This window comes from Coturnix japonica, chromosome 8, assembly GCF_054131305.1.
Source record: "Coturnix japonica strain WE chromosome 8, WE-NBRP24, whole genome shotgun sequence".
NCBI classification, from domain to species: Eukaryota; Metazoa; Chordata; class Aves; order Galliformes; family Phasianidae; genus Coturnix; species Coturnix japonica.
This window is the reverse complement of record NC_140670.1, coordinates 28,746,560-28,759,584: the sequence shown is the minus strand read 5'-3', so window position 1 is coordinate 28,759,584 and position 13,025 is coordinate 28,746,560. Positions and strand designations below refer to the sequence as shown.

Genomic DNA, 13,025 nt, shown 5'->3' with positions numbered 1-13,025 from the left:
CGAGCCTGTGAATGACAGGAGATTTCCTGAAGGAAACAGTGACCAGCATGCTGAATCATGAGGGCTGAGCATGAGGAACAAGTACCATTATGCCTATGCTTCTACAGTACTTTTCTTTAGCTTTTATGGAGATAAAGTACTTGTAAGAAAGTAAAAAACACTGCTTGCTCGCATTTCTGTGTTACTCCTTCTCACATTCTACACAGCTGTACAAAGTAGAGAAAGGTTAGCTGAGAAAAGCAGCAGTGCATTGGGTCAGAACAGGGAAGGGGGGAGCATTACCCACCTTCTTGTGTCTCAGGCAGGACTCATTTCACTGCTGGCTGTGTAGTGTGGTCACAGTGAGGCCATCCCAGGGCTGCTTTGACAAGTTGATGATAACAACTTCAGCAGTACAGCTCAATGGTGCAACAGAAAAAGGCACCAAATTAGAAGTAAAATAGAACGTTCTATATTTTTTTAAAAGACAACATCTTGGATGAAAATTATAAGATGTCATGTAATGAACATAGTAGGACTCATAGAATACCACTGGCTGTTTCTCATTGCGCATCCTTGACACTGTATCTCATTAAGGACGTACTAAATTAACAGGTTTTTTTTCAGAGTGAAGCTTTCATCCTGAAGCTGAAGGAGTACGAGCAGCCTGTTTCTTCCTTTCATCCCTTCCCCTCCACCCACTTCCTGTTCTGCTGTAAAGAAATAAGTGAACTCTTTGTGATCTCTGCTTTGGGAAGGTTTCATCCCCCAAGCTGCTTAGTAGACTGTCAACCAAGCCCCCGCTAGCAGATGGCTGGAAGTGACAGCAGCACCATGAAGAATTAAGTAAATCACTTCCATCTCAGAACTGGTCTTGTTCACTACATTATGCAGCTTCTAAGCTTTTTCCATCCACTTGGATGTTTGCGTATCATTTACAGAACACGATCAAAATCTCTGTGAACCAAAATTTCCAACCTCAAGGCCACTTGTTATTTTTGGAGGCATCGTTAGGCCTTGGGCAAAGGCTTAAGGGAAGCCTTATCCTCTGTAGTTGGGCCAACAGCGCTGTGAACTTGAAGATGAACTGTCTTCTGAGCTCATGATCAGGCAACAAACCAACCTCTTACTAACCCACGAGCAGCAGACAGAAAACTACTGAGCATGGCAGTTTCTTTTTGTAATTGTTTGTGTTTGTCATTTCGACTCTTTGCTCTGGTTTGCCAAAAATTCCTTTCATGTGAAAGTGTGGAATGTTCTTCTATGAGAGGAAAGCTGCCAAGAACCAAACCGGTCTTTTTTCCTCTCCTTCCCCCACTTCCCCATTTCAGAAGGGACACAGCGAGCTGGAAATACAGGATTTGGAAGTGATGAGTTTGGTTGTTTTCTTTTTAAGGGCTCAGCATTTTCACTGAGGAATAACCGAGGACACCAACCAGTGCAACTGACCCCCAGCAGGATGGGGTGAACAAACAGGATAAGCCACACACCTGCTCTGTGCAGATGTAACCGGAGGCATTTTCTTGTGGTGTATCGCTTGTCTGTCTTTTTCCTCTCCTATTTCAAATGGAAAATGGCAGATAAATCATACCTGTAACACCAGCTACAGACAGAACAGCTATTCCCTCCAAGCGGTGCTGCACTCCCTGCTCTGAGGTACCTCAGCATTTCCCGCCCAAACACCACAGCCCAGCACGAGCTGCTCTGTGCTCCTGAGGAACCTCTGTGTCTCCTGAGCCCTTGGAGGCATTTCACACAGCAATATTTCACACAGCAATATTGCCCTGTCCAGGCTTGGTATTACCTCAGTTTCCTGAGCAACACCCAGTACCATCCCTGTACATTTCTCCCTGCCATACAGGCCTGTGTGCCCGCACAGCTGTGTCACCGAGCTCACAGACATCAGGATGAAGCCACCAGGCCCTGCACAAGGTAATGTCATTTTCCATTCTTTACCTCAGTAATTGCCTGTATTACTCTGTCAATAACTGGCACTGTTCTTTTCTGGTATGATACTGCTCCTTCATTGTGCTTTAGGTTAGTGTTTGTTCACAGCACATACATTTATTATAAGCACTTCTGCTGAGTGGCCAAAAAGCATTTGCACTTCTGTTCTTCTGGGCCATTCAGAAGGTGTGAGCCTCAGTCCTTCCCAGTAAACCAGTCTGCTGCTTTGATCATGTTGCCATGTTTCTAATTAGCTTTCAACAAGGGCAGGCACGGCAGAAGGAGGATTTCTTGACAGTCACTGAAACAAGGGCTGTCCATTTCTAGAGCAAAATCTCCTTTTTCTGTATCTTTCATCGAGTTGCAGCATGGATGTGATGCAGGTTCCACCTGCCACAGTCAAATCCAGCAGGTATTTCTCCCAGGCGCATGATCCACCAAGGCTGGAATTGCATTTACTTCCACAGATAACAGCACTAAGTTACATTTGACTTAATCAGGTGACAGTTCTTTGCATCTGCTGCAAGATTCATTAAATTAACACCACTAATTTGCATTTTGGGATCCTAAGATGAAACTATTTGAGTTGACAGAAGCCAGAAATGCAATCTTCACCACCACCTCAACCACGGCTCGGCCGGCAGGGAGCGCCATTGTGCCATATCCAAGGCTCCAAGGGGAAAGGAGCTTATAGTAGCGATGAATTTGCAGGCTGAACTCGTTCCTATCCAGGAGAGATACCTTAGAGGCTGACTCTGAGGGCTAATGGATATAGCTCAGGAATGCTGGAGCTGAAACCTCCTCAAGTCCCCGATTCTGAGCTTGTAGCTGATAGAATGAAGAAGCCAGCTGAGGTCGCAAGAGACAAGGCAACAACAGGGCAAGGAAAGCTAGGAGGGAAGCAGCACATCTTGTGTTGACTCTACCTGTGATATTTTTGATGGTGCTGCTGATAAGAGCTGGCATAATGGATGGGATTTCCATTGACCTGTAAATACCACCCTGATAACAGAGATTACTTTATTAGCTTTTATCTAAAGAGAGAAAGCTGCAAGCAGACCTGCTTTCAAAGCATGCAGCTAATTGGAACATCAGGCACTCACTGTGTATTGTATTGGCCCGTGGTCAAAGGGCATCACTTACTAGAGCATAAACCTGGTATCGCTGATGTAACACTATAATGTGATGGAAAACACAACAAACAACAGTAGGGTAGCAGATTCCCAGGCTACAGCAAGTGAGGATAAGCCCAAATGCAAAAACAAAGTGAAAGGAAAAACCCCAAGAATAAAAAGCTGCTTACCTTTAGAAGGCCTCAGATAAGAGATCTCCAACAAGGTACCCTCACCTCCACTGCCAGCCCTTAAATGAGGGCTGGGAAGGGGTGGATCCTGGCTCAAGCCCTTCCAATCACTCAGTTACATTGCATGCACCTGAGCACCCCTGGGCTGGCCCTGCCTTCCCACCAGGTGCTCAATCAGGCCGTGACTTTGCATTTCTAATACAGACAAGCATCAATACTTAATCTTTCTTGGCTCTATGCAGAGAGCCATGCTGATGCTGAGTGTTAAAGCTGTGCTCACGCACTGTTATATTCATTCTTTGCCACCATTTCTACAGGTCTCTTGGCTAATCATGGCAGAGATAGACTAGATGGAGTGATTGTCAGACCCAAAATGAATGCAAAGGGTGCTGTCACTGCAGCTCAGTGTGGTTAATCTGCTCAGTTCGTAGCTCATTGCAGTGTAGGTACTGAATACAAAAAGGAAAGCATCTGGTGCAACAATTGCCATGTTGTTTATGATTTTTGGTATGACTTCTGTTCTATTTTTACTCTTCTGGATTTTACTCAGGGGTAGATTTGCTAATTCCTCCTTCTGCTTTATAAGGCACCATGGGATAAAGGTGAGTCAATGAGGCTCTTTGTGCTCCTGAAATAAGCACATTAGTGTAATGCTTCTGGAACACCTGTCAGTGTCATCATTAAGGGTCCACCTGGAGTTAGCAGAATTAATCCCCCACAGAGGGAGGAGTCTGCTTTTATACCTTCTAAAGTGCCTTCCTAAAAGATACGGCGTGTTATAAATCAGCAGGATCAGCAGTTTGGGTAAATTCATTCTTAATACAGACTTGTATTAAGGGAGGATGCTTCATGGTGAACGCTGCTGGCCCAGATGACGACCACTTTCCCTCTGCTTTGGGTCGCTGAGGCAGGAAGCTCAGAATCATGTATTCACACAAAAACAGGAAAAGAAACAAAGACAAAAAAATCCCTGAAATCCTCATTGTAGGGAATGCTGTGGCAAAACTCACTGCTCCACAGCTGCTCTATTCCACGACACAAAGGGAACACACCTGTCTGCTCCACTTGCAGTACTCACATGGGAAAGTTTGTGCAGAAGGAAGGCAGAGCGTAAAGGGGGGGGTTTAATCACAAACACCCATAGCGGAAAAGTGTTCCCAGGTCAACACCATGTACGCTGGGAGAAGCGACTCTTCCCTTTGTGTAGCTCTGCTCTTAGGTTGCACTTCCTCTCCTAACAGTTATTGCATGTGTTATTCCTTGTCTGTCTCTTATTTGACTTTCGATTTTAATGCTCCCTGAACTATGAGCTTTCCTAATCCCTTTCCCATACTCCAATCAATTTTAAAAGAGAATCAGAAGCACTGAGGGTCATAAATGGAACAGTGTCTCAGCCTTGTCAGTGAATGTTTGCTTCAGGTTTAAAACTGGTGCTTATAACAAAAATGTAGCTCTCTGGAACAGGAGTCTCTGCTGAAATCCCATAGTAAACATGCCCAGTGAGGTGAGTGTTTGACATCTGCCAACAGGAGCCATCTGTTTCTTCTTTTAAGAGTATTGGCCATCTAATAAAGGAAAAGAGATGCACATAACTTTGCCCAAGGTCAAAACGGTGCAAGTGAGATCAGAGCTTTGATAGCCAAGTAAAATGGGTGTATAGATTCATACACAAACACACACACACAATACTAGCTTACGTGACGTGAGGAATCAATTGTGTAAGAATGCAATTATCCTTTAAAAAAAAATCTATTTAAAAGAGCATAAAGGTTGGGGTATAAGATAGGTAACTATGAAGCCTACACACTGCTGAAAGACATATTTCTTTTCACCAGAAGATCAAAGGATAATGTAAAGTTTCATGTTAAACAACAATACAAAGAGCTTTGCTGAAGACCGAAGTGCATTGGCCTCGCCGCATGCAGTAATGATACTGTAAAAGAAGGAAGGAGTGATCGTAAGGGACTCCTGGAGCTCGGATTTTACACTGTGGGAGTAGAACCTCGGATTAAAGCAGGAGCGTGGGACGTTTTTAAGGCTCCATTCATGCGGCGCATTCCGTAGCACTTGTCATACTCATTAAGCACAATGAGCAATTACCGACTGAAAGCTGCTGGGGTCTCGCTTCCACGAGGCAAATGCTTTGGAGCTGGAAGCTTAAATGGAAAGAGGGAACTCTTTACGCGTCTACAATAAACTGGTACTTTTGCAGGACCCCTGCAAAGCCTCTACACTTACAATATATCACATCTCCTAAAGCAACTGTGTTAATGGCAGTTATTTGGCACCGCTCTTATTTCTGTTAATCAGATGACAGCTTTGGGCCATGAATCTGTGAAATAATATTGCTTTCTGAAACTAATTTGACTCCTGCTGTTGCTGTGTTTTTTTCTTCCCTTTCTCTTTAAAGCATAAGACACGCTCTGGCACCAGTCAGGTTACACACCACTTGTTTCTGTGTGGTTGAAGCAGTTTAGAGTCGGTGACATGGCATGAAGACTCACAGCCAGGACTTACCTCCCCCTGGCCACAGTGACTGAGTGGTCCAGGTTTGGCTGGAACATTTCTGAAACATGGTGTTGGCTCAGGGAATATCTCATAGGTCTGGGAAGGAATAATAAATAAATACCCTTTTTTTCCCCCCTTTTTCTTTTTTTTCCCTAACTTACACCAGGAAAGACTTCTAGAATGAAATACGGCATCAGGAATCTTCATTGACGCTGTGTTAATTCCCAGGCCCTACTAGTGAGGCCATATTTTGCTTCTGCATTAAGGTACTATTCTGTATGCAGCAATGCAAGTCACCAGGGCTGCATCAGGATGACTCATCCTCCTATTACCTTGTGAGTGCTGTGACATCTCTGCAAGAAAATTGATATCACCAGCTTTGTGTTTGAGTTCCTCTGTGGCTTCTATGGAGCTGTAAACACAGATGCTGCTCTGCAGTGTGTGGGTGTGGTCACTCACATTCAGTGCTCTGAAATCTGCCCGAGAAATATTTTACTCTCAAATCAAAAATGCCAGAGCCAGAGCAGGTAAAAAAGCAGAGTTGCATCTTTGCAGGTAGATATCGAAGATCTGTGTGTAATTATTTACACCAGTTCTTTTCTTATTCCTGATCTGCTTTTGCCCAACAGTGAGGCGGACATTGCTTTGGGGAGTTCTGTTATCAGCCTGCCAAGCTCCAGCTGCAGGCAGTCCAAAGCACTGACACAAATCCAGCTGATGCTCTCATTGATAAGATCCAAAGCTCTTTACACTCATAGGATGCGAGCTGTTCAGGTCAGCTACTGTTTCTTATGTGGGCATGGTGCTGATGGGTCAGGGGTTAGACTTGGTGATCTTAGTGGTCTTTTCCAGTGTTAGTACCCCTATGATTCTATGACTCTTACTGTGGACACTTTCACAGCCCTACCTGAAAGGAGTCTTGCTCTTACCGTGGTCTCTTACCATGTCTGCTTGGATGCTGTTTATCCCTCCCCAGTTATATATAAGACACAGATACAAAAAGAGAAGGAAGTTTGGATCATCTGCTCATTTCCAGTCACACTGAGGGAGCCCTGTAGCAGAGGATTTGTTGGAAGATATGTATTTTTGTAGTTATAGCTGTCTACATTGTCTTTCTTTACCCATTGGTTGTGTTGATTTACACACCTTGTGTCTCTGAGAAAAAGCCCTTAATGTTATCAGGGAGCTCCTAGTCCTGAGGACAGCGATCTGCCTGCTCCACGGTGAGCTGTGACAACTCTTGCCTGTGGGATGTCGATCATCTTTAACTGCTGCTGCGTCAGCAGTCACATCAGCCTGCATCAGATGACAGTATAGACCTTACCGACAGAAGGCTGAGTTTTGTAATCCCTGCAAATCCCTCCCCCTCCTCCCCCCTTTCACCTGAGCCCTTTACGTTCATAGTCTGGATTTACCAGCCATCTGTGAAGAGCTTTCAGAGGATAAAAGCAGCATTAATGGTTTGACCCCAATGAAGGCATCACTTGCCCGTGATCGCTAAGAGCCCAGTTCGGCAGGAGCTCAGAGCTTAGTCTGTCTTCTGTGTTTGCTGATATTCAACATTGCAGATTGCCAAGGAACTCATTGGTGTGAGATTATCCACTAGAGGAAAACTAGAGAGGAGATTGTTCTAGAATACAGACTGCTTCTAAATGCTTCTGAGTGGTGTTGAAATGGGGGGACCAGCCTCAATGCTGTGCCTAAGAACTTGCTACATAGAAGACTGTAAACCATTCCATTTCACGGGATACCCGCCTGAGCTGCAGCAATCCCATCTCTCCAGGAACTGCTCTTACTCTCACATGACAATGAAGCAAAGGCGGTCGAACAGTGTTAGCATGTGTATCTTGCCCATCATCCCAGAGTACCCAGGCTTCCAAGACATTAAGGTCTGTATGCAAAAACTGTCTTTGAAATGTATAGCATTTCAACTGACTTCTCTAAATAAGTTGATATGTGATGTGCTAGTAAACTTTGGACTATGTTTTGATATAGAAAAGCTTAACTTTAAAGAGTTGTACTCCATTACATTATCAAGCTGAGATTATTTAAACATATATTTTTAAGGTTTGATGTGGGAAGGAAAACCTGCTTTTTAGTCAAGTTTTAGTGTTCTTCAGTTTCCTAACTTACTCCAGAATAATAATCACTCTAGACAGGATCATTAATTTTTCTGGGTCTCTTCCAGAATGTGATGGAATAGTGAGAGATCAAAAACTGGATTGCTTGGTTTACATGGCCTGTCCAACCCACTCGTACTGGTTTGTGCTTGATGTTTTCCATTCATCATTAGTAAGCAGCTTGCCAACTTGCTGATGATGGAGTGCCCTACTGAGACACTGCTGGGCTCTGAAACCAGATTTGTGGCTGAACCCTTAGCGAGTATCTAGACTTAATTAGCAATTGTGAAAAGCTGCTTGAATGATCATTTCGTGATACCAAAGGCATTGTCAGGCATAATAAACGAGTGCAAAATGTTCCATGGTCCAGCTGTGAAACATTACTGTCTACACACAGTGTAGTTTTTCTTTTTATTGATTTGAAAGAGTAATATAATGCAAAGCAGTTCTTCCATCAAGCTGAACAGCTAAGATTTTTCAAAGAAAAAGCCACGGTTGAGCTTAATTGAGTGAGCTGAAACCATCTGGTAGCTTAAGACAGACTGGGATGTCTTGGGTATTCGTGAGGAAGATGGAAATGGCAGAGCAGTAACTTCAAGAGCCCAGGGGACATTTAACTCTGGACATGGAAAGACGATCTTTTATGTGGTGAATTTCTAGCAAACAGTTTTGGCACTCATTGATTTTCCTCACAGTTAAAAGAGGCTCACAGCATGGGTGTTCCCCTGAAGTCAATGGAGAGACACCCACTGATGTCAATGGGAGTCAAATCAGGCCTTAGGCTATTCAAGTAGCTGAGGTATTAAAATGGTTGGCAGGGAGAAAGGCATCCTGTGATAGGAAAGGAGAAGAAAACTCCTCGTACGTCTATGGTATACCACAGGGTAATAACAATAAACTTCATAGTTTTAGGATGTAGAAATACATCACATGTGAAAATTGCTTTTCTGGTAATAATATACTGCAATTCACAGCAGAGTACGGGAAGGAAAAAACAAAAAAGAAGAAAAATTTCTTACAATAGGAACACATTTCTATCACAGGACACTGCAGCTACAGGCTAATGAGATTCAGAAAGGACAGACTTAAAGTTCTCTTAATAGAGACAGGTAAGAGATTCTTTGAGAAAATTAGGTCTTCAGAGTAGTTACACAAAATTGTAGCAGTACATCACAGTCAGAGCTCAGCGCTGTTTAACCTCGGACCAAAGCATTTATTTTTCAGAGAGGGATTAGAATTGGAGTCCTCAGGGAATTTATGTTAAGAACTTGAAACTTTTCCCAACAGCTGTTTACTGTGAGGAGCCTTAAGATCTTTCTCTACGTAAACCAGCACATTTTAATCCAGATTCCCTTCACCCTTCTGCCCCACTCTTGCTTCTCTCCTTCCCCTTTTAAACAGTTATCAAGAAATTATCATGAAACTCGAGCCTTGAACCGACTTTTCCAGGACTGGGAAAGAGGAAAGAGCCCTTCCTCACAGCTGAACAGTTTTCCAAACACAGCTTCATTCGCCCATTGCTTGGGGAGCTCCTCAAGAGGCCACCTGAAAGGCCAACCAGCACACAGCAGTGGCTTCCATGACAAACCCTTGCAAGAGTATTTCAACGAGAGGCTGATGGCGCTCAGGAACTATGAAAGTAAGAGGTCCAATAGGAAGACAAAGGGATTTCCTGACAAGAACCAAAGCCCCTTCTTCACTCACAGAGGATCTCGGCGCAGAAGTAGCTGTGGTGCTGTGGTAATGGTTGGGTACAAGGAGACAGAAGAATCGTGCAGCTCAGCAAATCAAGAGAACAGAAAAGTGGCAGAACACAGTAGTCAAAAGGAAATGCAGAATGTCCTGGGCCTCTACAAGGGTGACTTTCTGGACATTTTAACAATGCACATTGCTGCTCCTCTAGAGGCATTTGTGCAAAAAAAGTAATGCTGGAGCTACTGACAGCCAGTCCTGCAGTCCTCCACGTGAAGAACTGTTCCTGTTCAGTACTGTTGTGACTTCAGTAGTTCATGTGTGTTAGTTCATTCTAATGCAGAAATGTTTGTGGGACAATCCACTGGCATGGCATATCTTTGTTTTCAATTATTTTCCTCAAAGAATCAGTAAAAATGAGGGATAGTCCTGAATTACTTTACACAGAGAGTGCTGTTCTAAATGCACACATTACTTGAACTCCAAAGATGCCTTAATGAAGAGCGATTAGTTTCAGTGGAGCAGTGTGCTTTCCCATTGGTAGCACGTAGTTTCCATTAGCTAATCTGAAGAAACAATATTGTGTCCTGCCAAGTTACTTTGCTTGTTTTAAGTTTTCTTGTTTTTTTAACTTGTGGCTTTGACCCATTCAATCTATGCTACGTTTTGCATGGATGCAAAGTACTTGATAAGAAATGTTTGATTTTGTCTTGTTGCCACTTGTTATAATCACCAGGAAGATCCTTGTAACGGTGTCTGACGCTTGAAGAACACTGATGTAAGCTTCATTTTAAAACCTGATCAGCCACTGTTGTTTCATGTGCATGCTCACAAACCTTTGACTTAAAAAGCACTGCAAGGGCAAAGAGGAAGGAATGCTGCATTTAAGAGAGAATTAGGGATGTAATTATGTAGGTAGAATCTGTCCTGCTTTCCTGTGATAAATGTGAGGTCAATAGAGCAAATTCTTAATGCAATCTGAGTTTCAAATTGTTTATTGTGTATAAACTGTGTTTATGGTGGTCATCTAAGTATATAACGTCAGCTGAAGCCACATTTTTCTATTACACAGAATGTCAATGTTTAGTTCTACAGAGAACTGAATATCAGGCCCAAAACTGGGCTACAACTTTAAGCTTCCAAACAGCACTGCTGCCTGTAGTATTATTAGCAATAAAGTCATCATTACAGCGCTAGTTTGAGCTGATATGTCTCTGTTTTCAGACTTTTTTCGATGTGAGTTAACAAGAGGAGCTGGAAGAAATAGGTAATTAATGTATCAATTTGCTAATTCCTACTTGCAGAATGGAGCAACAGCGGGGCAGGCAACAGCAGCTTTCAGTCAAAATGCAAGAACAAGACGCTGCTGTCAGACCCTTCAGGAAACAACCAAGAGCTTTCACCCTAGAAAGGAAAGGAAACAGATCAGATTTATTCCGCATCCCTTTCCCAGTCCTGGGATCAATAGCATCTAAATGAACTGACATGGGATACTGCAAGCTCCAGGTCCTTTGTGCATAGGAAAAAGCACTACACACTGAGCCTAAAGGATTTGTTCAGAATTCACAGGTTGTCTTACCACTGGAAATGGCTGAGTGCAGCCAATTTGGTGATTTATTTTTTTTCTCCCTAAAGTAAAATATTTTAGACTTAAATGAAAGTCTGACACACTTAAGGTATTAGCAGATGCCATAGAAGGGGTGCATCTGGTTTCCATTGTAAATCTGCCAGAGGTTAGTTTCTCTTCTGGGAGTGTATGCATCATAATAACATCTCGTTACGTGAGGGCATAATAATAACAGTGCATAGAGAGCAATATTAATGGGACATAAGCAACTCCAATTCTTGCATTTCTCGAGTGTATGGCTCTGCACCTTTCAATGTATCCTTCTAAAGTATAGTTTTACAACTCATTTCCCACCTGCAAAGTCTTTTAAAAAAGCAACCAGCCTTCCTCTCTGTTCCCAGTATTTAATCTTTGTCACACTGCAATGGCCCCAGATTAGCAGGTCTGGAGCATTCTGAGTCTCTCTGCAGACCTCTGCCATATCAGCCAACAGAGGTACTTGGAGCCCTGCACCATTAGGATGTTACTGAAGTTTGCTGGCAGTAGAGGAACATGCTTCCTTTTATTAAGAAATAATGTAACGGTGCTAAATTATATATAAACTATATATTAAGCTAATAAATATAAACTATGTAGTAAACTGCATATAGTTTTTATATATGTATAATGAAAATTTGGTAAGCATCTATAAATGGGTTACTTCAGCCTCTGCAGCAGTTTCCCTTCTCTATTCATGACAAATCCAAGCACTAATTGTTAACAGGCCTTATTTCATTTTATCTTTTACTTTTATGGTATACTGAATATGAAAAAGAATTACAAAATCCAGTAATTAAGAACTAAGACTTGGCAGAAATGTCTATTGTCTCCTCTCCCAGAAGCACCCCACACACTTCAAATTGCAGAGTCTGGTCCATTTATGGTATTTTTCATCTGTGAAAACCTCGAAGGGATTAAAAAAGACAACTTTTTTTTAATTGGATTTCTTTCCAAACAATGTAATGACTTTTCTCTGAGAAGCTGAACATCTCATGGCAGAGAAAGTAGAAAAGTCTAAGGAAGATTATATCTCTCAAGAGAGAGCATGGCTAGATGTTGCTGTACAGAAAGAACATGGGGATACAGAGAGAACAGAACACCAAGAACTGCTAGAGAAGTAATAAGACTTCATCTGACATTCCCCCAGATTTTTACAACCTGGTGAAAAATGGCTTGGGCTTGTTTGGAAAGCGATGATACGCATGACCTGAATTTATGTGGTCTATTACCTAAGGTTTTAAAGACCTAAAACCTTAAGTTTTAGTGAGTACAGCTGTTGGGTGTAGCCGCTACTTCCATGCAGATGTGCAGATCATCTGTTTTCACAATGTTCTTTTGTGAAACTTGATGCAAACACTGTTTGCCATTTGCAGGTTCATAAAAAATATTTTTTCTGCCCCTTTGAAAAATGTCCATCATTTCTCATAAAGAAAAAGCACCACTTTACCTCTAGTGATTTAGTAGCCTCTTTGTTCTTAATCCGTCATGTACAAGGTGCTGAAGAGCACATTCTGGTGGTTATTGTCGTTTTCCATCTCCAAACATTTCTTCTCATCCTAATTGAAGGTTGGACAATGTCCCTTCTAGGCCCTCATAAACCAGACAGAGCTCAGCTTCAAAAAAGAGTTTGTATCTTCTGAAGCCTCCATCCCCATTAGTGACTGTGTCATCCTTTCCCTGAACCTGTCTTTAAGGCCATACAATTGTGTTGGTGACAGCTCATATTGCAGAGGAAGGCAGGGGGTGTAAGGATGTAAGGCAGGGGGAGGAGATGTCAAGGAAAACACAGTCTTCTGCACAGTAATAAGCACTCTTAAGTTTGGTTTTCAGTTCCCTTAATGTCCATGAAGATACAGTGAGAGAAAACAAA

General features: G+C 42.6%; 1 protein-coding gene across 1 annotated transcript; it reads left to right on the top strand.

Annotated features, from left to right (window-relative positions):
* The first annotated feature begins 7,264 nt into the window (after positions 1-7,264).
* Positions 7,265-9,898, top strand: LOC146760007 (uncharacterized). Its single transcript, XM_085554827.1, has 2 exons — positions 7,265-7,626; positions 9,259-9,898. Exons 1-2 carry the CDS (start codon positions 7,390-7,392, stop codon positions 9,781-9,783), a joined length of 762 nt encoding a protein of 253 aa, XP_085410953.1. The 5' UTR covers positions 7,265-7,389; the 3' UTR covers positions 9,784-9,898.
* Positions 9,899-13,025: the final 3,127 nt, after the last annotated feature.

Excerpts from the sequence above, each read along its gene's own strand:
- LOC146760007 (XM_085554827.1), top strand. The coding sequence starts at position 7,390 with ATGCTTCTGAGTGGTGTTGAAATGGGGGGACCAGCCTCAATGCTGTGC. Across the intron at positions 7,627-9,258 it reads CAGGCTTCCAAGACATTAAG|TTATCAAGAAATTATCATGA; the intron begins GTCTGTATGCAA and ends CCTTTTAAACAG.